At 38.2% G+C, this 24,084-nt stretch overlaps 1 protein-coding gene and 1 long non-coding RNA gene across 2 annotated transcripts in view; one reads left to right on the top strand and one right to left on the bottom strand.

Moving 5' to 3' along the window:
• The window catches only part of SPTBN5 (spectrin beta, non-erythrocytic 5), a 106,281-nt gene that overhangs the window by 33,291 nt on the left and 48,906 nt on the right, over nt 1-24,084 (top strand). The window contains exons 23-37 of the mRNA XM_068683943.1: nt 514-613; nt 1,873-2,043; nt 2,161-2,325; nt 3,103-3,329; nt 4,178-4,364; nt 5,169-5,369; nt 6,697-6,813; nt 7,525-7,688; nt 9,330-9,462; nt 10,281-10,426; nt 11,378-11,492; nt 13,508-13,618; nt 14,771-14,950; nt 18,572-18,775; nt 19,967-20,116. Of these exons, the coding sequence (XP_068540044.1) occupies nt 514-613; nt 1,873-2,043; nt 2,161-2,325; nt 3,103-3,329; nt 4,178-4,364; nt 5,169-5,369; nt 6,697-6,813; nt 7,525-7,688; nt 9,330-9,462; nt 10,281-10,426; nt 11,378-11,492; nt 13,508-13,618; nt 14,771-14,950; nt 18,572-18,775; nt 19,967-20,116 (2,371 nt within the window). The remainder of the gene's footprint in view (nt 1-513; nt 614-1,872; nt 2,044-2,160; nt 2,326-3,102; nt 3,330-4,177; nt 4,365-5,168; nt 5,370-6,696; nt 6,814-7,524; nt 7,689-9,329; nt 9,463-10,280; nt 10,427-11,377; nt 11,493-13,507; nt 13,619-14,770; nt 14,951-18,571; nt 18,776-19,966; nt 20,117-24,084) is intronic.
• LOC137857451 (uncharacterized) lies at nt 3,001-6,182 on the bottom strand. Its single transcript, XR_011097093.1, has 3 exons — nt 5,990-6,182; nt 4,749-4,810; nt 3,001-4,568 (listed from the first exon to the last, which is right to left on the bottom strand). It is a non-coding gene; the product is annotated as an uncharacterized lncRNA (long non-coding RNA).

Raw genomic sequence — 24,084 nt, 5'->3', positions numbered from 1 at the left:
TCATAAGGAGATAAATCATCAGGAACAGCTCCTTTGTGTTGTTGTGGAAGCTCAAGTGTCATCTGTAATTCCTTTACTGTGATAGACCCACTAGAATCTAGTAAAGGGAACTCTGCATGAAAAAGGAATTAGAAATTGAGGGTCAGAATCGACCTCTTAGGTCAAACAGACTGTGGTTTTGTGATCACAAGTGATAATTTCTTGAAAATTTCTTCCACAAATTCATAAAACTGCTCTTAAAACCAGATTTCTTGCCAAATCTACTACCATTAGAAGGCCATTCCAGAGCATCATTGCACAGCTATACAAAAGGAAAATCCAGAGCAGCTGGCAAGCATTAGCTATTTTCCAGATGAGTTGTACATGGTCGTAGGACAGGGTCATATATCACTTCCTCCTGTCAACGGATGTGTTGAACTAGATTCCAGTCATATTACACTAATGAATACAGTATAGCCATGGGCATCTATATGACTACTACTACTACATTGGACTTGTTATTTTTCTTGGTAGTATTGAAGAGAGAATGGCTACACTCCGACGAAGATGGGAACGGTTGGTACAAAGCAATGCTGAGAGAAAACAAAGGCTGTTGGATTCCCTGCAACTGCAGGTAAAATGACTGAATCTGCAGATTTAGTCAGGCATGCATGAAGTAATTTCACCCCTTGGCTTAGTAGGAGACATATCTCAAACTGTTGAGCATTCCTACTGCAGCTCACTTTCCACTTTCTCTTTGGTTATGAGAACAGAGAATTTCACTATCCAGGGAAGAAGTGATGCACTGGAGATAGATCTTCCAAAGCTGTAACCAGAGCAAAATACAAAAGCAAAAATTGAGACATTGAATGCAAAATATCACCAGAATATTGTACCTACTGGATGTTTATACTACTCATTACTTAATATACTTCTGAGCCTTAATCATTTGGCAAAAATTAACATTTTACGCTAGATTAATGTAATTAGGGAGAATGTTTAAAGAAAGTGTTACTCATAACCATCAATGGATGACTTCTGGCTCACATTCTGAATTCCTAGTGACAATTTTTCTTCAGAGTTGAGGTCAGGTTTTGCTACTGCAGTGTTACCTGTGCTTGTTCTCTTGTGCTTAATCAGTCATGTTGTGTTACAGTTCGAAAAGCATCAAGAACAAGATTAACTTTTTATTTTTTGCATTTTAATTTTGTTTTAATCAGGTCTTCATCATTATTTATTGCCTTTATTTGCTATACATGCAAAGAAGGACTTCACTTCAGGGATTTGATTTTCCAGGACACTTGATTGTGGCTTTCTGTTGTAAATGCAAATTTGGCAAGTTCCCTCTATGTCCCTTAGACTCTGTTCACAAAAATTTTTCACTCAGAGGGTTTATAAATAAATGAATAAACATTAAATATGATTACTACTCTTCCTATAAGGTGCCCTACGTGAAAATACCTACCAAAAGTACACAATACATAATCGGGACTCACCACTTTATGCTGGCTATATATCTTATTTACACTAACAGTACTTTTGGCAAGAACTTAGCTTCTAGTGCTGAGACACAAAGTTATATGGGAGGGTTACGCCACATATCGTTAAAATAGTGTGTAAAAAAATGCAAACCTTTGCTGACAATAGAATTCAACAGATTAGTATGTAATGTAAAAAGGGACTAAGAGATATTACTCCGAGGGCTTAAGAACTCAATAGCTCAATGTCATAACTCCTTAATTAAGAGTGCTGATTATGTAGAACAACTTGCATATGAAAATACAACACATTTCCTAACTCTTGGAAAAATCAGGGCTTGATCCTAATGGCAAGGATGGCAAACTCACACGAAACCAGAAATTAAATCTATTTAATCCTATTTGTTTCTGTAAGGAGTTTAATCGTGATGCTGCTGAGCTTTTGATATGGATGGAAGAGAAGTACAAGATAGCATCAGATGAATCGTATCGTGATCCAACAAACGTTTTACGCAAACTGAAGTGGCATGAGGCTGCTGAGAAGGAAATGATGGCTAATGAGAAGCATTTTGCAACACTAATAAAGGTGAAGGCAGTTTTGGAGCTAAGTCTACCATCTTGTACCAAACTTCATAGAAGCTGATCTTCTCAAAAATAAATAAATAAATAAATAAATAAAATAAATTGTGCTGTGTTTCTCCAGAAAGGAAATCAGATGGTTCAAGATGGCCATTATGCTGCAGTTTCTATACAGAACAAGATGTCAGAGCTACAAAAGAAGTGGAAGGAACTGTATGGCAAGATGACAGAGCGAGGTGACAAGCTGAGACAAGCTGGGCAGCAAGAACAGCTCATGGAACTGCTCCAGGTCAGGAGGTGGTGGGATGCAGAGGGGAGGGGTGGCCTAGAAACCTGGTTTCACTGTTGATATGGAGTGATCCTCACAAAAAAGAGCAGGATACCCTCCAGATAAAAGTATATTTTAAGGTGTTTGGACATCAGACAGATCACTGGACTTTGCCTACAATCTCGGGAGAGAAAACCCCAAGATAAGGCCAGTCAAGCACACTAAAGCTAAGAGTAGGACAACAGTGCCAGCATGGCACCAAGATGCAAAGCTGCTGAGTTCTGGCTCAGCACTGCATCTATGTGACTATTGAATACTGAGAAACAAATCAAAAGTGTCTGCAAGATTAAACGCTATGCAAACATTCTGGCTTGCTTGGAGTCAGTTTGAGGTATGGCACTACATTAAATAAGTAATCCAGGTAAATTGTATGAGAGGAACAATATGCTGTGAAGCCATTTCCAGATACTAATATTTAATGAAACTGTTGTTGTATTGAAATTAAAAGCTAAAATTTGAAGCCTTTGAAGTTTGTTTTATGCAATGTCACTGAAGATGGTTCAAAGAGATGATTTTGTAATCATGTACTTTAGTGGCTGGGAAAGAAAAGTACACCAAAATAGAGAGCAAAGCAAAGTATTCCCAGGAGATGCCTCTTATAGACACCTGGCATCGTGTTACCAAGAAAGAACATACGAATTTAAAAATTGTATCCAAGAAGCTGTCATGGGAATAGCTGAGTGAAAGAAAATGGTGTTGCAAGGTCATTATGAGTGTGCAGTAACCTTTTCCCGGTAGGATGCCAAAAAGAAGATAGAGAAAATTGAGAAGGTTCTTCAGGAATCAGAGACAGGCCATGATCTGCGCTCCAGCCGTGATCTACTCAAGCAGCACAGGCAGCTAGAAAATGAGACACATGAGCTGGCAGAGAAAATGAACTCTATTGTGTCTCATGCGAGGAAAATGGCCACCAATCACTTTGACTCCCAGAGGATTCTGGAGGAAACACAGAAATACCTGAAAAGGTGAGGTGCCATTCTCTTTCTGTTTCCACCCCTTGTGACATAGCATTTTTTGTTCCACATTCTAGAAGATGCCTTTCAGTTGATTAAGTTTAAGCTATATTCAGGAATTATTTTTCCTACTGTTTCTGCCACAATAGTGCTTTGGTCTGTACCTGCACAGCTGCCTGTTGACTCACCTCAATATTTATTGCTGGAACTTACTTCTTGTCTGTTGCCCTCCTACTCTGGTCCACTGGTTACCTATAGGTCATCCAGCTGCTTGCTAAGAGGTGCAGTGATCCAGTATTCAATAGTGGCTAGCTTCCTTAAAACATCACAACACAAGGCTATGGCTTCAAAAGTGTAAATCTTTTTTCCCTCTACTGGAGTGTGTTGTTATCATATAAGTCTAAACTAAAAAGCGGACTGAAATTCTCTTTCTTCCAAAGAACACTACTTAAATGGTTGGAAATTGAGGCATGGATTGTATGTTAACTGTATTCCCCTTTAGATGTAGGCTTACGAAGTGGAAGATTAGAGTGTTGTTAATTGTCCACTAGCACTATATATTGCAGCTGCATGATCCATGCATGTCTATATTACTACAAAGCCTTATCAACAGTATCACAGCTTCATACAGTCCTGGTCCCATTTCCTCTGCCCTCATATCAAATCTCTTCCTTACTTGCCAAAAGTAGCCGTCTGGAGAAGGGGTTCTTGTATGTACAGCCAGTACTATCCATTGAAGTTTAATTGCAGAGGTAGGTGTCCAGTGTTCTGTGATCATCCCTGTGGTATAATAGGCTAATTCCCTTTGCAGAACTGGGATAAAGCTTTTTTTAATATATATTTTCATGGATGGCCCCTAGGTTTGAGTCTTTACAAGCACCTCTTAACGAGAGACGTAAGTTGCTGGAAGCTGCAGTGGATCTTTACGAGTTCTACCATTACCATGACATGGAGATGAATTGGATTAATGAGCGTTTGCCTATTGCCCATTCTACCAACTGTGGGAAATCTTTGGATGTTGCTCAAAGCCTGTTGCAAAAACACAAGGTAACTTCTTTAATCAAGTGTATTATAGCATGTTGGCACATTGGACTTCAACTTGGTCTGCACCTGCAGTGTTCTCCTTTACTTCCAGGAAAGGCTGTTGCAAGCAAAATGTAGTGGCATACTCTTGCTGAAGTATGATTCCAGCACATTGAGACAAGTCAGCAATGTGGTGATGATTTCCAGAACAAGGAATTCCTGTAGGATCTGCAAAAATTGTCATATTTTACAGTATTCCAATCTGAGAAACTTTGTAACTCTTCCCATTAAAAGTAGATAAAAGCTAGTGTACCTCACACTAAACAGAGAGATTTTTGCTTTGTGCAGTGGTCTTAGTAAAATATTTTAACTCTCATATACTCATACTATTTTAGTTCTATACTTAACTGCACTCATTGTATATGCAATGTCATCTTGAGGTAGGTGCATGGTAGATCCCGTAGGAGAGCCTAAAACATAGAAAGGAGAAAGGGTAGAATCAGGGCAGAGCACTGGGCCAAGGACTTTGGTGAGTAATGCTGATGTTGGAAGGAAGTTAAAAATGCCTTCTGTCACCTTGCAGATCCTATCTCCTCCCTCAACAGCAATACTAACAGCAGAATATTATACAAACAGGAGTAAGACTGGCAGCTCAGGCTGCAGCTGTTGTAGAAACCAAAAGTCCTTGTGCTCACTGGTATAGATAATTGCTACACTGTGCTGACCATCACCAGCTGCCAGTTTTGTTTATGACTAGGAGAACAGAAATGTCTGTGTCATCACATGCCCTTCCTTTCTTCCTCGATTTTCTTTTTTTCTCATTCCCAGGAATTGCAGGCAGAAGTGAATGCTCACAAGCAGCAAGTCCAGCGGGTCCTGGATAAAGGAAGGACAATGATTGTGGGCCAGCATCCATCAGCTCAGAAAATAAGTGAGAAATGCCAGGAACTTGTGACTGCATGGCAGGGCCTGGAGAAAGCCTGTGAGGAAAGGATGAAGCAGCTGCAGCACTCAGTTGGCTTCCAGGAGGTATAAATTACAGCAGAGTACTCAAAGAGTAGCTTTTTCAGAGAAACAAGAGGACTAAAGTTTTGAAGTGAATTACAAACCAACTTCAGTATCTCCCTTTAGTGAGCCTGGAATTCACTTAAGCTACTTGGGGTGAGACTCAAGGGAATGGAGGGCTGGGCTGCACAGCTGAGTGCAGCCTCCAGTCCAGAGTTGGTGCTCTAAAGGTTTATCTTGGGCTCTGTACCCACCCCTTATGGTAGAGTGTAAGACACCCATTTTTCCTAATAGTAGCTCCTTTCTCGATGTCTTTATACAGCATCAGGCTTTGACTTAAGTAATGCAAAGGAAATCTGAAAATGATTGATCTAACCTGTGCCTGTTGTAGGCAACAAAATGACATTGGAAAACTGATAAAGCTCTTCCTTTCAGAACAAGTTAGGAATTCTATTATTTCAACGTATTATTTCAACAAGATATTGGACCATAAATTTAATCTGCTTAAAAAAGAGATTGCATGCAAATATTTATCTGGATAATCCAAACATTCTGTCATCAGTGGATCATTTGAAGTGCAGTTACACAGATGACACAGGTAGTTTTGTAGACAAATTGCATTTGCACAGAGCTCACAGGCTCACCTAAAGTATGCTCCCTGGGGAATCTGATCATCTGGCTCTTGTTTCCTCCACCTGTGAAAAGAGCTGCTAATACTGTAGGCTTAACGAAGCCTGATTTTTTTATAGGTGATTTGAACTTCTCAGAAAGTGGGAGGAGAAATATCACACTGTTAGTAGTTAGCACCTACCCTTAATAAAAGATGAGTCAAATAAGAATGTCAATGTGAAGAAAGAACAGTAAGACAACTAGAAACTTATTGCCAGAGCTTTGATGTCTGGAAAGGACCTTAGTTATCTTGCACAGAAGTCTTCCATCTGTGGCCTTCTTCATATGATTTGATGGAGCAACATATATATATATTGTTGCTCTGATAGTATATATAAAATCCTTATAAGAGGTCCCAATTAGAACCATTTTTAGAACCACATTCCATTTGCTATTTAGAAAGCATTTTTTTCAGGGGGTTTGCAAAGTTAACGAAGTCTTCCTTGGCTTCATTGCTTAATAGGAATAAAACCCAGCTTCTTCCAAGAATCCTGCAACTTAGTCTGGTTCATGTGAAATAGTAGTTCTTGGGATTAAATAGTCTTTATTTGTTATTCAATATCACATTGCAGTAGACCTTACTGTAGTAAGGTCTCCGTTTCAAATTTACTAGATCAAAAGAACGATATGAGTACTATGGAAGTTGAAGTAGATGTTAATTTGCTTTCTCTTTAACTGATAGTTTCTAATGAATACTTCAGACCTGGAGACTTGGATAGCAGAAAAACGTCCACTTGTGACCAGCAAGGACTACGGTAAGGATGAAGATGGAACACTGAAACTCCTCAAGAAAAATAAGGTATTTCAAAAGTTCTTTAGTAATTCTTGAAGAATTAAACAAGAAATGTTCAATGTTTGTGAATGTGGATAAGTGAAAGAACTGAGTTCCTATGTTGCTTTGAGAAGGAATTTCCACTATAAGATTTGAATTTATGCATCCATCGACAAACAAGTTTTTTAACAGAGCTAGGATCTCCTTTGTATTGCATACTCTGGAATAAGACAGTCTGAGAGTCTCGTGTGTAGTATATAGATGTTATGGGATGAAAGAAACACACTTTAGTGATGAATGAACGGTAGTTTGGCAAAACAAAGAGAATGATAAATATTCTCATCTTATTATTCTGAAGCCAAACTAACCGTGATCTGATATCTGCTTTTCAGTCTTGACATATGCATGGAGAAGCTTTTTTTTTTTCCTAGAGTCAAAGATACAGATCGAGTGTTATTATTCCAGGAATACTTTGTTTTAAAATGTATCAGGAATTTCTAATTGTCTCTACTCATCCATTTTGTTTGATTTTATGTACTTTTTTTTTTTTTTTTTTTTTTTTCAAAAAAATATTGAGAGCAAATTATCTGAAATCGTTCAAGTCATGGAAATGTCACATACTTCCAGAAAGTTTTTCTTCTGTTTTAATGTCTCATTGATTATACCATAGGCTGGTGCAAAATTTCAAGCAGTGGAACTCTTGAACAAGTTGATCTCATTCCACTCTTCTCTCTGCAGGCACTGCAGCATGAGATTGCTGTTTACCAAAACCTGCTGAAAGAACTAAGTGAAAGCGCCCAAAATCTTCCTCTTGTGGGCTCTATCCAGCATGTTGAGGTTGATGCACCAAAGCAGCAAGTCCACGCAAGACTGCAGGAGTTGCAGGAACTAGCAGCAGCAAGGTACAAACTAGAAAATATGTAACTGACTCTAATCTAAATTGCCCCCTGGATCCTAGGTTTGATTCAAAGCCTGCTGAAGTCAATAAACAATATTTCCAGTTACTTTGCTAGAATTTTGATCATATCTATCGACTCTCCTTTTTCTAATTGCATGCAAGGAATTGCTTATTTCTGTATTTGAATTCTGTGCACCTATGAGCTTTTTATAATTACTAAGCAAAAGCTCTACATTTTGTTTAAGGACTTCCACTGCATATTAAGGATTTGAAGCCTCCAAATTTCCTCTTCACACTTCATCATCCTCCTTACAGTGACTTGAGATGCCAGATTCTGATTTTCCTTTTATTTGGAATCTATCAAATGGTGGGGGAAGATTTGTTTTTAAAAGGTTTCCTTAGTGTTTCTTTAAAATGACTTGATTCATTACATAGCAGAAGAGAGGCAATTGCAGTTACACTTATTTTTATGTCCAGTGGCAGTGTTAGTATAGGAAGGCTTTTATTCTTGAATGAGTCATTTACTTTTTATTTCACTTCCTTTCTGCTATTATTACAGTAAAAACTTAGAGCAAGACAGTTTTCTTGTACCAAGGGTTTTAAAATACTTTTAGCTTGTTGGGAATGAACTAATGTCTGTTTGAACATTTTAGGATTTTGCTCAAAAAAAAAAATAATATCAGAAAAGGAATAGGACTCTGCAAGTAGCATAAGAAATAAATGAGTCTGAAAATTGGAATACTTAAGTCCACAGTAATGCTGATATTTTACCTGTTGTTTCTATTTTGTTTACAAATTAAAAAGTAGAAGCATGAATAGAAATTCCTGTGAATTAGACGTTCGGAGAAATAAATTTTATTTCTCTGAAATAGAAATAATAAAATATTTGAGTATGTTGAATGCAGAAATGTTCTGTGTTGTTTCATGCTTAACATTAATCTGGGTCTCATGGTGCCTTATTGGTGCTCTGGTTTATACCTCCTGTCTGCATTTCCTTTGGTGGGATGGATGCTCTGAGCGGGCTTCATCTCTTGTGATGAACATTTGTGATTCAAACAGAGGGAAGCCAGGTTCACCTTTGCTTGAATATTTGCACAATGAAAGGCACTGTTAACAGATGGAAAATTAGATATTTTTTTTGCTGTGTAAGGCCTGTAGTATGTCAGGCTGTATTATAAGATACTCTAGGCAATCATAAATATGCAGCAAGTTGCAGCAGTTTTGCTGCATATGTAATGTGAGCTGAATTACATAGAATGTCTTTCATAGCACTTGCCTTCCTGGTGCACCAACTTTAGTTAGATTTCCTTCTCATTTTCATAAGTACCACAACCATTTTTAGAAAGACAGGTTCAAAAGAAAAGGTATTCTCATTTAAAAACAAACAAACAAAACTGAACAGAGAGAGCTCAGCAAGGTACTGCACTCTTCTGGAAACCTCAGCCAGTGAGTCTGACCTGGCTGACAGCTGTCATCCTACAACTATCCTTTCCATTTGTGAGAAACAAAGTCTTTTATTAGAGACAGTGAATTTTGTTGATGAGATGCTTTGGGGATTAGTGGGAAGAGAGTTATTCGTTGCCCTCCACTTTTTATTCCCACCATCTAATTGTATTGTCTTGTCCTTGTCTTGTTCCCCCAACAGAGGGAAGAAGCTGGATGAGACTCTTGTCTTGCATGAGTTCATACGGGAATATGGAGATCTGCAGGACTGGATCACTCAGCAGAAACAAGCAGCAAGCTCTGAAGACTATGGAAATGATTATGAGCATGTCTTGGTGAGTTTTTTGAGCAACAATCTAAAATCAAGCAAACTGTATGCAGTCAGACTGTAAAAAGATTCTAAGGCTGTCCTTGAAAACTCAAAAGACAAAGAAAGAATTAAGTATAAATCACTAGGAGACAGGAAATTAAAAGGTTGAAGGGTGAGCAGGAAGGACTGACTGGTTATGACAGGCAGACAACACTGCTAGTACTTGCATCCTGTTACTGTGGGACCTGAACTACATGAAACAACTGCACAGTAAAATGCCAAAGAGAAACCTATTTTTAATAACCATATATTTAAATGTGGTGTACATTAAGGATTTTTTCATTACAAATGCTAATGAACGGATATCTACAGCTATGCCTTTTCATATGGCAGAAACTAGTATAAAGTTAGCCCATTAGAAGTCAATAGCCATTTGTTATCTTAATTTTTAACATTTATTTCAAAATATGTTGTGTCCTAAATCTTAAACTTGGACTACATTATTCACTTGAAGTATTAAATAAGCTTATGCATTCATGAAGTAAAAATGTATTATTTATTGAAATTCATTGTACCTTGAAAAAAAACATTTATTGCTATCCCTGGTAATCATGTTTCTGCCTTCTATCTGCATCACAGACTTCATGTTTTGCTAACAATCTGTAGCTCCTCATGGTCTTTGGTAAAATCTCTGGTAAAATCCAGTCATTGACATCCTCCTCTGGACTTTCTCCATCTCTGAATATGGTCAGCTTGTTACTTGTTTCTGTGACAGCTGAGTGGATTTGTTTTGGAAAAGACAACTCTCAAAATACCTTTGTTGTTGTTGTTTTCCTTCAAAAGCAACTTTGTGCCAAATATAACACATTCCAACACCAATTGGAAGCAGCTGGGAAAAGAGTTGTGACTTGCCAGCAACTGGCAGAAAGCTTGCTAAATTCTGGGCATTCTGAGTCCCGTGAAATCCGTCAGAAGCAGAAAGAACTAAGGTAGGAGACTTGGGTTAGCTCTATAATGCTTTGTCCTTTCAGTTCACTCTTGAGAATGAAGTGAGAAGAAATAAGAAAAAGGCACATCCACCCAGTTCTCTAATTGTAAAATACGTAGTTTGCTCACTTGACAGAGAATGGTTGCCATGCCTCATTTAAAAATAAACTACTATAATTCAGACATTATCTGTTTGCTGATTTGCCTTCTCACAAACTGCATTGGAGATGCTTTACAAACAAGGATGAGTGAACTTCCTTTGCCCTTTGAAACAGGATCACCTAAGTGTAGGGCTGGGTGTTCAGTTGAATCTTTATTGCTATTAACTTTTGAGCTTGAATCCCATAACTGCTCTGCAGCTGTTAAGATGTTCTGAGCCCATTATGTTTGACATTGGTACAAGCTGGCCCAAAGGAAAAAGATGAACAAGTAGTTGGATCTGATTCAGTCCTCCACATCCTGCTGTGTCAGTTGTGGAACTGAGCATGGTACTAAGCCCTGGCAGTAGAAATCAAAAGAGAACCTGATTCAGTCATCCATTCGGTGTCCAGGTTGGTGTGGCAGTTTTAGGGTGGCAGCTTCATGTAGTTGAGGAGCTGTTGTATGCATCTTTAGAGCTTCATGCGTGTGCTTCATTCAGGAGTTTTTCTTCCCGCTATATTTCTCCCCTTCTCCCATATCGCTGCAAAAGGCTGTAGCATATAAAACCTGAAGAGCATATTGATGAGGGGTGCCCTTATGTAGGCATCAATTTAAGTACTTGGAGCAGATAGGAGGACATGGGAAGAGTAGCATGACAAAGTAGGATGACAGAATCACTTCAACAGAATTTAACAGCAGGACTGAAAAAGTAAGAGGAGAACTTGTTCTTAGTCTTTCTTCAGACCATGAATCTCCTTTACTTTGAGCTTTCATGTCTTACATATGTTCTTTTTCCCCTTGTTCCTTCCTAGGAACTCCTGGGAGGAGCTGTTGGAAATTAACAGATTACGAGGTGAGCGACTGAAAGATGCCGAGGTGATTCACAAGTGTTACCAAGATCTGACAGATGCTCTGGCCCATATTGAGGTAAAAAATATTGGTGAAGTCTCTCATAACAAAAACATACATTTCAGCTTAGTTTGTGGAGTATTCTTAAGTTTCTCAGCATGCTTACTGCTGCCTTCTAAAAATATCTGTAAGAAAACTGTTGGATTACTCAAAGTGCTCAAAAATAATTCTTGGGTAATTTTTAAGCACCTGACTGCACCTTAGGAGAAACACTGGTGAAATTGAGTACAGCTATAGTTGCACGTCTGTGGGAGAAGCCAAGAAGACCAATGCTTGAAGTTGTCTCTCATTGCAATGCATATAGTAACGTTGTTTTCAGTCATCAAGCCTGACTAAGAAACTGTTTACTGCCTCACCGTTCTTCTTTGTACACCATTGTAGCTTTATGTGCTGAAGAAAGAACTCTCCAGTGGCAAAGGCATTGGTCTGGTTTACAGCAACATTAACTTGGAAGGATGTCAGGCAGTCATGTGACAATGCAAAGATATGGCAAAAATGAGTTCTTTTATTCTTGTTCTAGTGGCCAGTACTGGTAATAATTTTAGACTCCCAGTATGAAAATGAGGAGGGGGGCGGGCAAAGTCCCAATGAAAATCTTCAGACCTCTGTTTTATCTGAGAATCCAAAAGAATTTCTGGAGAGAAACCACATCCTTGCTGTACTGAGAGGTGTGGTTTCCCTAATGCGGGTGGGTGTAGGAGGGGGCAATCCAACAGAGCTTTCACTGTTCACAAGGTAACAGAGCTTTGCTGGGTTAAGTGCAGTAGATTTTCCACTTGCTTGTACTGGCAAAGGCTACCCTATTCAACAATGTTATTCCTGTTTTCTTTTCCTGTTATGAATGGAAAATCAAATATAATGTATTCTCCTATATACCAGTTGAGGTTTTCAGAACCTTGCACGTATTTAACTGTAATAATGAAGTAGTTAATTCTGTAGCTGTAACAAGTGACAGTTCAGAAACACTCCAGAAACCAACTCCTGGTTTATCCCTATTCTGGATTTGGCCCAGGTAAACAGTATGCACTTCTTGTGTCACACCCTGTTAATAAACTTCATTGCTGAGAGGGAGAAAAATGCAGTCATGCCCATCCATTCCTGTGTTCCCTGCTCAGATGCCTAGTGGGGAATGCCTTTTCTTGTAGGAATATAGTAGTGGAAGATCTCTCTTAGGTGACCAACTGCCGTGCTGTCAATAGGCAACTACAACATGCATCTCCTTTTACAGCACCTTACCAGTACGCATTGTTGGTACCCCAAACAAGCCTGTGATTCTGTTACAGAAATTCACTTCTCCAGTGGTTAGAAATGTTCTTCTAATTTGCATCTAAATGGACCTGGAGCAAGTTTTCAACCATTTTATTCTAGTGGCAGCGTTGTCCACTAGCTGAAATGCATTTTTTTGTTGTTGTTTTTTTTCTTTGCTTGAAGCATTTCCAGTGCATGTCTGTGTAACAACTAAATCCTCCCCGAGAACCTTTGTTAAGCTAAAGAAATGCTTAAGTCTCCTCTTGTGTGATGATCATGCAGTTTCTCTCGTCTTTAAAATAATCCTTCTTTGCATGTATTCAATTTTTAACTTATCTTTCCTGGATGAGTATAACTGAATTTTTATCTGAAGATGGTTCACAGATAGACCACCTGTGTCCCAAGGAATGGCCCGAAACTACCATCTGTAAATGCTACTTTAAGAATTCACTATATGTCTCTGCAGTGGCTATTCAAGATTGATTCACAACCCCAAGCCTGTAAGACATTCTCTTGTATTGCTTGACCAAGGAAGGACTTGAACCTTCATCTCTCACAGTGAAGCTGAGTAGCATAATCACTGAGATGCCTACCAGCAAGTTACTAGGACAGATGTGCTAGGACAGAACCCTAATGGTTTCCTTTTACAGTTCTCGTAAAAGTAACCCAGAAGGGTAGTCCTTATCAGTGCAGTATGCATAGACAGACTAACTGAAGTAGACCTCTCTGTGTTTTACTTATAAGTAGTAACTAACAAAGCTTGCTTTGATTTTAATCCTTGCTAGGAGAAGTCCAAAAGTATTCCAGACGGTATTGCTAAGGATATGAGAGGTGTGCAAACCCAGCTCCGGAACCATGTGGCACTGGAGCATGAGCTCCTTGGGAATGAACAGCAGGTAAGAAAGAAATTTGTGGCCTTTAATGTGTATCCAAAATCCAGGTTTCCAAGACAATCATAACATAACAAGTACTTACATTTATGAACTTATCTATAAAAGCCTGGCAAACCCTAAGGCCCTTTCTCAGAGCCTCTCGCTTTTTTAATATGTTCAAAGTCTGTGGGCAATGATAAAGTAGGTCATTTTAAACCTTACAAATAAGGGACAAATTATAGCAAGTGCTGACTGTTGCAGTGATTCACAAGGATGTTTTTGATGCTATTTGAAATGTATGATTATGCCAAGCTTTATGATGTGTACCACCTTGTTCAAAGCATTCCAGGTGATTACAAGGGAAAATCCAGAATCTGTTTAATAAGTAGAGAGACTGATTGAACACAGAATGTGTTAATTGACTATAGAGGATTACAGAAAGAAGGATAGCGCAACAGTCTGGAAATTTCAGCAAATTTAGTGGGTTAGGAATTGGAATGTGAGAAAGAAAAGAAGGATAAGGCTTGTTACACAAATTTATGAAAAATTTCAGCTCATGTTGCTTAGAAAGCTTCTTTGTATCTAGGTGACTTGCGTAGCTTTAACTATACCAATGAAATTAGTATAAATTTATCTTTATCCCTTTGTTTTGCAAGTGTAATGCTGTAGTTAACACAGCGTGTGTTATACTGAGATTACTGAAGTAGCTATCCCAGCATCACTGTCCGCATCTCTTGGCCATACTGCAGATAATGCTAAAATTGATACCACCAGCTGCTTCTTTCTTTTAAAGGTAAAAGAGCATGAGATGAGCATTAACAGAATGTAGTTACAGTTAATCTATACTGTCACTTGGGAAAACATGGTATAGGTACCTATTATCTGCATTGCTTATATATTAACTATGATTTAAGAAAAAAAAAAAAAGAGTAAATGTATCTGTCTAATTGAAAAATCACAGTTGTGATGAGCCATAGCAAACACTGGATGTCACTGTTATTCCACAGAACTGAAGCTAGGGATACTTCTGTTCAACATGAGAAAATTTAGGTCAGAGAATGTGGCTTGAATTGTAATTTAATGTATAATTAACAAAGCCCTTATCACAATTTTCCTAGTATTGGCTGAATCTTTATAACTCTCTTTCTTACCCTCTTCTTTCTTCTCTCTGTATAGCTGCAGGAGCTGATCCATTCTGCAGATCATGTGCTGACCCGTTGCTCAAAGAAGCAGGTAGCGGACCTGAAGGCAAAGCAGCAGGCAATAGTGACCAACTGGAAGGCTCTGAAATCTAAAGTGGAACTGCGTAAGAAACTTCTGGAAAAAGCACACAAGCTTTACCAATTTCAAGCACTAGTAAGTACTTGTATCTTTTGTCCCTTTGTACATGGGGAAGACTGCCGTCAACGTGTCAATCATGGGTACACTAGTAAGTTATTGGTACAGGTATTACAGTGCCAGCTCCCAAAACAGCAAGGGTTTCCTCTTTTATTAAATACCATATATGATATGGGGAAAAAAGCCAATCCTTTTTCATATTAATACTGGATATTCTGTTCCTGTCTTCATATGGGGGTGAAGGAATTGCTAATGTAGATTTCTAGAATACTTTTGCTTTCCCCATATTCTTGAACATTTCCAGGTGTAACATTGATGTCAATTAAAGCTGCCTTTGGCAATTTGCATTCTGTTTCCATATTTGCTGGAAAGCAGAGAATAACCTGGATAAATTCACTTTGACAAAACTTCACATAAATTCATTTTATGATTGTGAGCTGGGATTAAGACTACTATGAGACTGGACTTGATGCTTTTGTTAACACAAGAGGTTTCTGTACACAAGGTTAATCCACTTTAAATCTCTTAAAAGTGTTGAAAACAAGCATTACCTGTCTTATTTCATCCACAAATACATTGTGTGGTTAGAGGATTAGAGATAAAGGATGCACTTTTGGAACTCTTTTTTTTTTTTTTTGAGGATTTTTTTCTTTGTTTTTTAACCATTAGGACTTCATTATCTTGGGCAGAACTGTCAAGGAAGAGATAAAATGAATAAGTATAAGACTTAAGAAAAATTACAATAGCTCTACTGATGTAGTTGAAAGGCTTATTTGTCCATCACCCTCTTTCTGACAGTGACCTAGGGAAGACAGTAAGAACAAGGCAAACTTCTACTAATATGCATTCTGGGAGCATCCTGATCAGGAGGTGGACCTTAATGGATTTATTCATTAAAATAGAGTTACTCAGAGTTCACTTTGGTATTGATTTCTTTCATGATTGATGTCATAAACCTAGTCATTGACTTCCAATACAAAATATCCTGTTGGTAGGGGTACTCTGTTATTGCTGGAACCACACAAAATACAAACACTTTTAATTTGAATTTTGCCTGAAATCTGTGATGAATCCTGAATGGCAAACCTATAACCTATTTCTTACTCTGGCAAAGTGTGTCCTTTCATCATGCATTGTTAACCCTATATCAGTGAGTATACTTAAAAAAAAAAAAAAATACACAAATCCATCAGTGTTTAACAGAGAAGGCTACAAAATGACAAAACTAGGTGACTACACTTCCAGTGATGTGCCTAGAGCTATGCCTCAGATAACTCCCTGTCTTCTTGTTGTCAGTCTGCTGGCAAGAAATACTCCTGATGCTCTCAATTTTCACATTTCCCAGCAATAATTCCTGAAGAAATGAATAGCTAATTTGGCAAATTTGATGGTCTCATCCTTCTGTCTAGATGTGACCAGGCAGGATCATGTAGCCATTTCTAATGGCTCTAAGAGTCACAGCAGCAATAAAGGGTAGGTTAGTGCAGCTTCACTGTAGAACAGTCCCCCAAATAATTGAGCACATAGAGGCATCTTTGCTCCCTTTCCTCTTCCAGTTATGCCAAGAGGTCCACAAGCTTTGATAATGTTAGGGACAGCTGGCCAGTTTTTGTCATTGATATTTTTTTATTGATATATTTCACACACAGTCCATGGGGCTTTTTCTTTATGAAGTTGTACGTAGATTAAAAAGCAGATCATAAATCAAGTTTTTCCATGAAGTAAAAGTTCTGCATAATCATCTACTGTACCTCCTTACATCCCATCAAGTATGATCTTGCTCTGATTAAAGAGCAAAGCTGGTCCTTACTGACAGCATACAGTAACAGCAGGAGGGTATCAAATCTTACAAGAAACTCTGTCAAGGAATCAGAATTCAGATGTAGACTTAAAGTGTTTCTGAATGGTCTAAGGCTTCTCTTCTGAGATCTGTGTTAGGATTTGCAGTGTCAGTCACTCTCTGCTTAAGAGTTTCCTGTGGACTGATGCTGAGTCTATCCTTAAATATTGCTGGCATTGCCAGTCCAATAATGTCTTGTTGGCTCTTGACTAGTTCATTTGCATTAAGTATTCTGAGATGTGTGGATTTTTTTTTCAAAATGCTTAGCTTAGATCTCAAAGAGCCTTAGACATTTGCACTGTGCCAAGAGCACTGTCAGCGTGTTCAGTGACATTGAGCTGTGCATGAATTAAAGTTCTGTAAGTCAAAATGACACCAACATGTGCACTATGTGGGCCCCTTCAAAAGGACCGTAGTCACTAGGAAGTCATGGACTATTGGTGTTCCCTGGCTTTAGGTAAAGATCTTGGCTTAAAGCCTAAACTTTCAGAATCCCCAATTTAGTCAAGTTCAATTTTGTGGTACTTTTCTGAAACTATTTCCTTCCTGTCTGGGTGCTTCCCTACCAGCTTTGAGCTGTACCCGATTTTAATGATAGAGATAAAATCCATTGGTAAAATGGAATAGGCAAGAAGCCATTTCCGTTATGTGTTTTACTTCAGTGGAAAAGTCAGCAACTATTCAAAAGTGAAATTTTTAGCTCTAAAAGAGCGTTTTCCTTCAGCACTTCCTGTCCATAACAGTCTTCTAAAATACACTAAGAAACTAAAAGACCATTTACCACCTAAGAATCAAAACAACTAATCCAAACACAAATCAGAATGAAACTTAAACTAAATCATTCCATACAATCTACCATACAGCTCCTTTCATTCCTGTTTTGTTTTGTTTTTTTTTTTTAATGAAGTGATGCGTAAAGGCACAGCACCTGTTACAGAGTCAAATGAGATACCAAAAGAAAGTGGGCTGATGAAGGTGCTATAAATCAAGTACAGAAAAAAAGCTCACCAAAAATGTCAAATTATTTTTACTTGCACAAGTTTTGTCAGTTGCAATCCAAATATAGTTCTCAGGGGTTTGTTAAAGAATTTTCTTGGTCATAATTGCTTCAGCTGAATAGTTCAGATATTTTAAGATACCATAAATGTGTTTATTGGTTCATCATATTTTGAATGTAAACTAGCACTACATCCTTTTTCCTTCCAGAATTGAGTTCCTGTGTGAATCTGTCATAGTTCCACAAGCCAGGAGCTAAATCTGCATACCTGATATGCTTAAATATTTTTTTTCTGAAATGTAACATGTCTTTTTTTTTTCATCTTTATTAATGTGCTCCTTTTGTTTTTCACTTGAAAATTCTAATTCTCTTTTATTTTTGAATATGCTTACTATCTGAGTTTTGAATGGACTTGTATTAGCCAAAGCTAATGCACAGAGATGTAGGGTGATATATTGTTTAATCCTATGTGAAGGAATAAATGCAATAAATGCTTAAGAAAGGATAGACTGAAGGGCAATAAATGTTATAATGTTGTCACTGATGTGATACAATGCAGTATGATTATGATGTTACAAATCATGTATGATTTCTTTTAATACGGTACATAGAAATTACTGCAGTCATTTTATCCTCCCTTGCTGAAGTTCATAGCAGTGTTATAAGTCCTAATTAAATATTTTCTTTCATTTCTGTAATTTTATTACATTTTATTCGCTTATAATGATCAGGCTATGATTTTCCTGTCTGATAACCCAAGCTTGAGATCTAACCTCAACTTTAACATTTTCCTGGATTCCAGGTGTGGGACTATTTCTCATGGACAGCAGAAATAATAAGGGAAATGAGAGCCAAGGAGACTATTCGGGACCTATCTACTAGCAGCCTGAGACTTACCCAGCATCAACAGCTACTGTCAGAGATTGAAGCACGAGAAGAGAAGTATAACCATGTTGTACAGCTAGGACAGTCACTCTTGCAGGATGAGGAAATAGGATCAAAAGAGGTAATTGAAACTCCTTTGAGTTCAAAGTCAAACACATTCAGCTGCTCAACACAACTGTAACTATCATTCTGTACTATACAGTACTGTAAGCAAACAAATGCATGTATGCACTCACATATATTAATATGCATGACCTACATTTGCCATAGTGTGTTAATTATGTTGGGCAAAGAAACATCTGTTCCATTTTCTACCTTACCAGTAGATGAGTACTAACATCTCCCGAGGGCCCATCAGAGCAAAGCTGGGCTTACTGAAGAAGCTTGGTATGTTCTGAGCAGTGGAGATAAATCTACACACTTCCCAAACTGGGTTTTCACACAAATACTGTTTCATATCACAGTTCTAAATCCATACCAGACAGACTAGACAAAGACCTGTCAACCAAAAAATGAAAATAAGCATATCAGAGAGTTAAAACAGTTGGAATATTTTCTGTAGTAGCATTTATGTTGGTGTATTAACTACCCAGATATGAAAAGTGGAAATCAAAATGCTCATTTACTCATTACAGACAGCTTCTAAAATTCTCATAATATTATTTCTACTAGATTATTTCTCCCAAGCAATTCAATAACATCACTTGAATATCCTCAGCAGACTGTGGAGTTCATGCAAATTATTCTTCCACCTGACAAATCCTGAAAATTCATCAAATACTGCAATGTATAACTGTAGTAACTAGGAATCTAGTTTGCCTGTAGACAAAATGCAGAGATAATCATTTATATAAGATCTGTGGATATACAGAGTTTGAAAGCTGAAAAAATCTAGGGTTGAGATATATATTAGCAGAATATAGAATAATATGTTATATACGCAATTTATTTAATTATCTGTCCTATCCCAATTTGAAGGGCTATAATTGCACTATTATGACTAAAGATAAGGAAGAAGTAGGATTTGATTCCAGAAGGTACACTTGAGAAACAGTTGCCTTTATTTCTTCTTGGCTTGTACTACTATGTATGCTGTAACAATCATTCCTCTGTTCCTGAGATGAGGCACCTCTCTGATTATCTCTCTGCCCAAATACAAGTGCTGGAACTTGTTCAACTTTTCTTTGTTTGATAATTTTGGTGCAATTTTAGGAGTTTATCCAACACTCCACTTGATCCTTTTCCTACCATTTTACCCTCGTCCATGGGGTATAAAGACCAAGACGAGTCTTTCTTTGAAAATTGTTTTCAGATTCAGCAGAAGCTACAGTCTCTGTTGGAAGAGAAGGAGAATGTATACAGTGAGTGGAAACAGAAGAAGAAGTGGCTGGAGAAAGTACATCAAGAACAAATGTTCTACAAGGATTGGAATCACCTGGACAAGCTTCTGAACTCACAAGAGGTATGTGAATTATAAACTTGAAACAAGAAGTTAAACTTGGCTTTCAAACTCTTCCAGACTAAAAGAGACATTACTGTGCCACTTAAAATTCTTGGGTCTATGTATAGACAAGACACTGTTTGTTGTTATTTGCATTATGGTATCTGGAGACTAGCAATTTACCAAGAACCCCCTTTCTTATGGGGTGGGGAATAGAAACAAAAATATAGTCCTTCCCTCAAAGCTAACTAATTGCAAATAAACGTCAGAGCTAACATATAAGACAGAAGAGGGAGACAACAGTCCAGTATTAGTCAGCTTTGGAGAGGTCTTAGCATACCAACTGCTTAATCACTGGGAGATTGTTTTGTAGGCTGCAGAAAAAAAGGGGGGAATTGTAAAGAGGGTCTGAAAAAGGACAAAAAAAGATTGCTTTGCAGGTGTTGCTGGAAACCTCCTCTCAGGCTGAAAGTGGTGGGGAAACGTAACTAATTCAAAATGGATGTTGACAGTCAGAGTTAATCCAGGAACAGGAAGGAACTGACTTCTCAGTCTGCAAGGGAGTTGATAACAGTGTGGAGAACAACTATGAACAAATTTGACCATGAGGAATAGTAGATTCCTCATGATGTAGTAGAGAAATAGTAGATTCCTGTTTGTAGATTCCTGTATAGGAAGAGAAATAGTAGAGAATAGTAGATTCCTGTATACAGGAATAGTAGATTCCTGTTTGATGTAGTAGAGAAAGATGAACTAGTGGGAAAAGGCCTCTCATGAAAAGAGGGTTGATATAGTTAATGCAAAGCCAGCAAAATATTCTTTGTATGATCATTTTGCTGCTCTCGAAGTGAAGTATATTTCTCACCAATATTCAAGTGTCTTTCCTCTTTCTTGAACTTCCCTGGCTTCATGGGAGCTATCTAAATAGTTTCAGCTAGAGTTCTGACGTTTGTTGTTACAAAACTGGGAGCGCGGAAATCAAGTGTCCTTTCCAGTCACTCTGTGCAAATTCATTAGTTGATAGATTGCTGTAACTGTGCTGAAACTTGGCTCACAAATGATATTGATGTGATGAAGGTTGCCAAACTGAAGGGTTGAAGCAAAGCTGAAGGAGTTTGTATCTCAACATCATTTCTTATTCCAGACAAATCATTCTTAGTTCTCCAAGACCCCTGGCAGCATGAAATAGTGTTTTTCTGTTTCTGCTGAATTTTCTCTGATTCCCACTAGTGCTTTGCCACTGACACTAAACCGTTTGGAAAATTGCACTGAACTGTGCCATGCCCATTCTTAACCCTTTGGGGCGCATGAGCTTGGAGCCTTCTTCTGTTTCTTGTTGCTTGTAGGAACTGCATATCTTTATGATTCCCTACAAGTGGCATGCTTGGCAAATACATTCTGCATTCTGAGTTTGTGCTGGGATGTGAAAGCAAGAGAATTTAACCTAGCTTCAAGTTCCTGAAATAAAATAATACATAGTTCTGCCAAGTAAAAATGTTTAGTTGTTACTTAATTAACAAATGACACTATTTGTATTATATCTCTCAATTCCCTTCCAAGCGGTGACACGACATTGCTAAACTCCTATATGGGCAGCATCCTCAGGGAAAAAATAAACTCCACAAAATTTTGGCAACTGCATTCTTTCTCTTACCATGAAACATGATCAGCCAGCATGCAGAGGCACTATGACTATGGCATCTGCTTTGCTGTACATACCTCAGAGGTAAATACATATGATAACTGCTATGGGCTAGTGTTTCTTCTCACCCTCAGTCAAGAGTCTTGATTGTGAAAGACTATATTACACTTACATTAAAAGGGTTGCACCTGGCAATTTCAGTATGCTCCCAGCATCATCTGTACAGGTAACCTACAGTTCACATTGCTTTTTTGTTCAGGTGAATTTACTGTTGCTGTATGTTGTGAGGTAGACTGACACAAAAAAAAAAAAAGGGTTTTCATCATAGACTGGGTAAATTCTCATGGTGGGATCAGCCACAGTCTGCCTCTACCACAAGTTTCTTCAGCCAAAGCAAAGCCTGAGAATGAAGACTGTGACCTTGAGAAACATAATGGGCAGCTTTGGTGTCAGAATCTTTCTCTAGTAGCATTTTCTCTAAGAAATTCCAAGCATTTGGGTACTCAGTTGTTCTCATTGTGGGTAAATGCTCAAAAAGTAGAGCAGTTAAGGTGTGGATGGGCTGTCCCTCCCAGCATCCCTTTGCACAGACAGCATTTTGTGGTCATGGAGAATGACAAGAAAATAAACCGAGAGGCATGATGACAAACTGGTCTCGTCTGTGCAGGTGTAGAGAATAAGGGAGCCACAATCATTGTATGCTCCTTATGTTCCTTCCACTACTCTCTGCAACCAATTTAAAAAATAATAACAAAAATTAAAAAAAGAATGCTGAGGTTGGAAAGAATGCGCTAGCTATGGAAAGAAGACTCATAAATGCTTTTGTTTATCATTTCTGTTTATATTTAATCCTCTGGAGATTACAACTGATTGAAGAACTATTGCTTTTGTGAGAGGTACGTGCATGACAAGAATTACAGTTGCATGCTGACAGAGTTACTGGTCTAAAACAGAAAAGTAAGTCACAGTGGCGTATACCATATAGACAAATGTCTCTGAAATTGAAATTAGTGACCAAGTATCTACCTGAAGTTTACAAGGGAAATTTCAGAACACCATGGATTCCTAAACTGGTAATCTTGGTATCATAGTCAGCGATATGTCTCCTTCACTGACTCTGTCCCTACTATCACCAAGCTATCGCAGTGTCTAGAAGAGACTTTTATGGTTTGGTCCTTAGATTTAGCCCAGAAAATGTATAAGTGCAGTTAGGTGGGAATAGGAAATACTGAATTTGTTCATCTCCAAAGATGCAAACGAAGAGATCCTCAATGAGCTGTGAGCATTCAGGATGAGTTTCAACACACACTACTCCTGGATGCACTAATTAGGCCAATATTGTGAACAGCTTTCCTTTCAGGAATTATTTTCTTCCATCATGATGACTCATTCCTGTCATGTCCATTCTTGCCATCTTGGTTTTTTAGGCAGCTGCCCAGGAACATCAGCTTGCCTCTAAACAGGGGAGTATTAGTGAAAGCACATCTAAACCATACTTCACAAATTCCACTGCTCCCTGCTCATTTTGAATCACATTTTGCTGACTTTGTCAGTTTTACTGCTTTGAGACCTGGAAATGTTGATGATCACCTCAAAGTCCAGGGTAGTGTCAATCCACAGTGAGTATAAATACAGTGGGATGCAAGGTTAGGAAATTACACTGATGAAAAGCCAGGGACTACAAGTTGGCATACAAATTAAACTGTATCTTTTTGAAAAATTTATGGAATGGAACCAGTAAAGAACATTAATGCAAGAAGAGGAACATTTTCTGTTATTTGTGGAGGAACAGAAAGGAATTGCCTTCTGGATTCTACTCCTTCTACTCCTTCCTTAATATGCAGTGCATCAGCCTGGCCCTGAAACGAAATGCCAACACTATTTTGATTCATCTACAGCTGAAATTCCTGTATTTCTTTTATTCTCTCATCCCTCTGTGTCATAATTCTTCAAACAGGTTATTCCTGAGCTGCCAAACTCCCATCTGAATGAGGGAGGAATATCAAGAACTACAAAGCTGTCTTTTGCAGGTGCTGCCATCTGCCTCATGGATCAATAAATACAATTGGACAGTGAACTGAGGTCTCTCAGCTCACTCTTTTTATTTTACTTCTCTGCATTTGAAGAACAATTGGAAGGGGAATCTATTATGTTTGGATAGAGCTCTGTTACTACTATATGGAGTTAAATTATGGCTGCATAGTGACGCAGACTTGCTCCCTAGGGAGATAGGCAGGAGGGTAGGAAAGGAGCCCTTTCAAATGTGGTTTCAAAAAGTATTCAGCCAAGACATCAATTGAAAACTCCCAAACCACTTCCCCAGTGGGAATTTTGTCATTTGCTGCTT

This window comes from Anas acuta, chromosome 5, assembly GCF_963932015.1.
Source record: "Anas acuta chromosome 5, bAnaAcu1.1, whole genome shotgun sequence".
In the NCBI taxonomy this organism is placed as follows: domain Eukaryota; kingdom Metazoa; phylum Chordata; class Aves; order Anseriformes; family Anatidae; genus Anas; species Anas acuta.
This window is presented reverse-complemented; position numbering and strand designations above follow the sequence as displayed.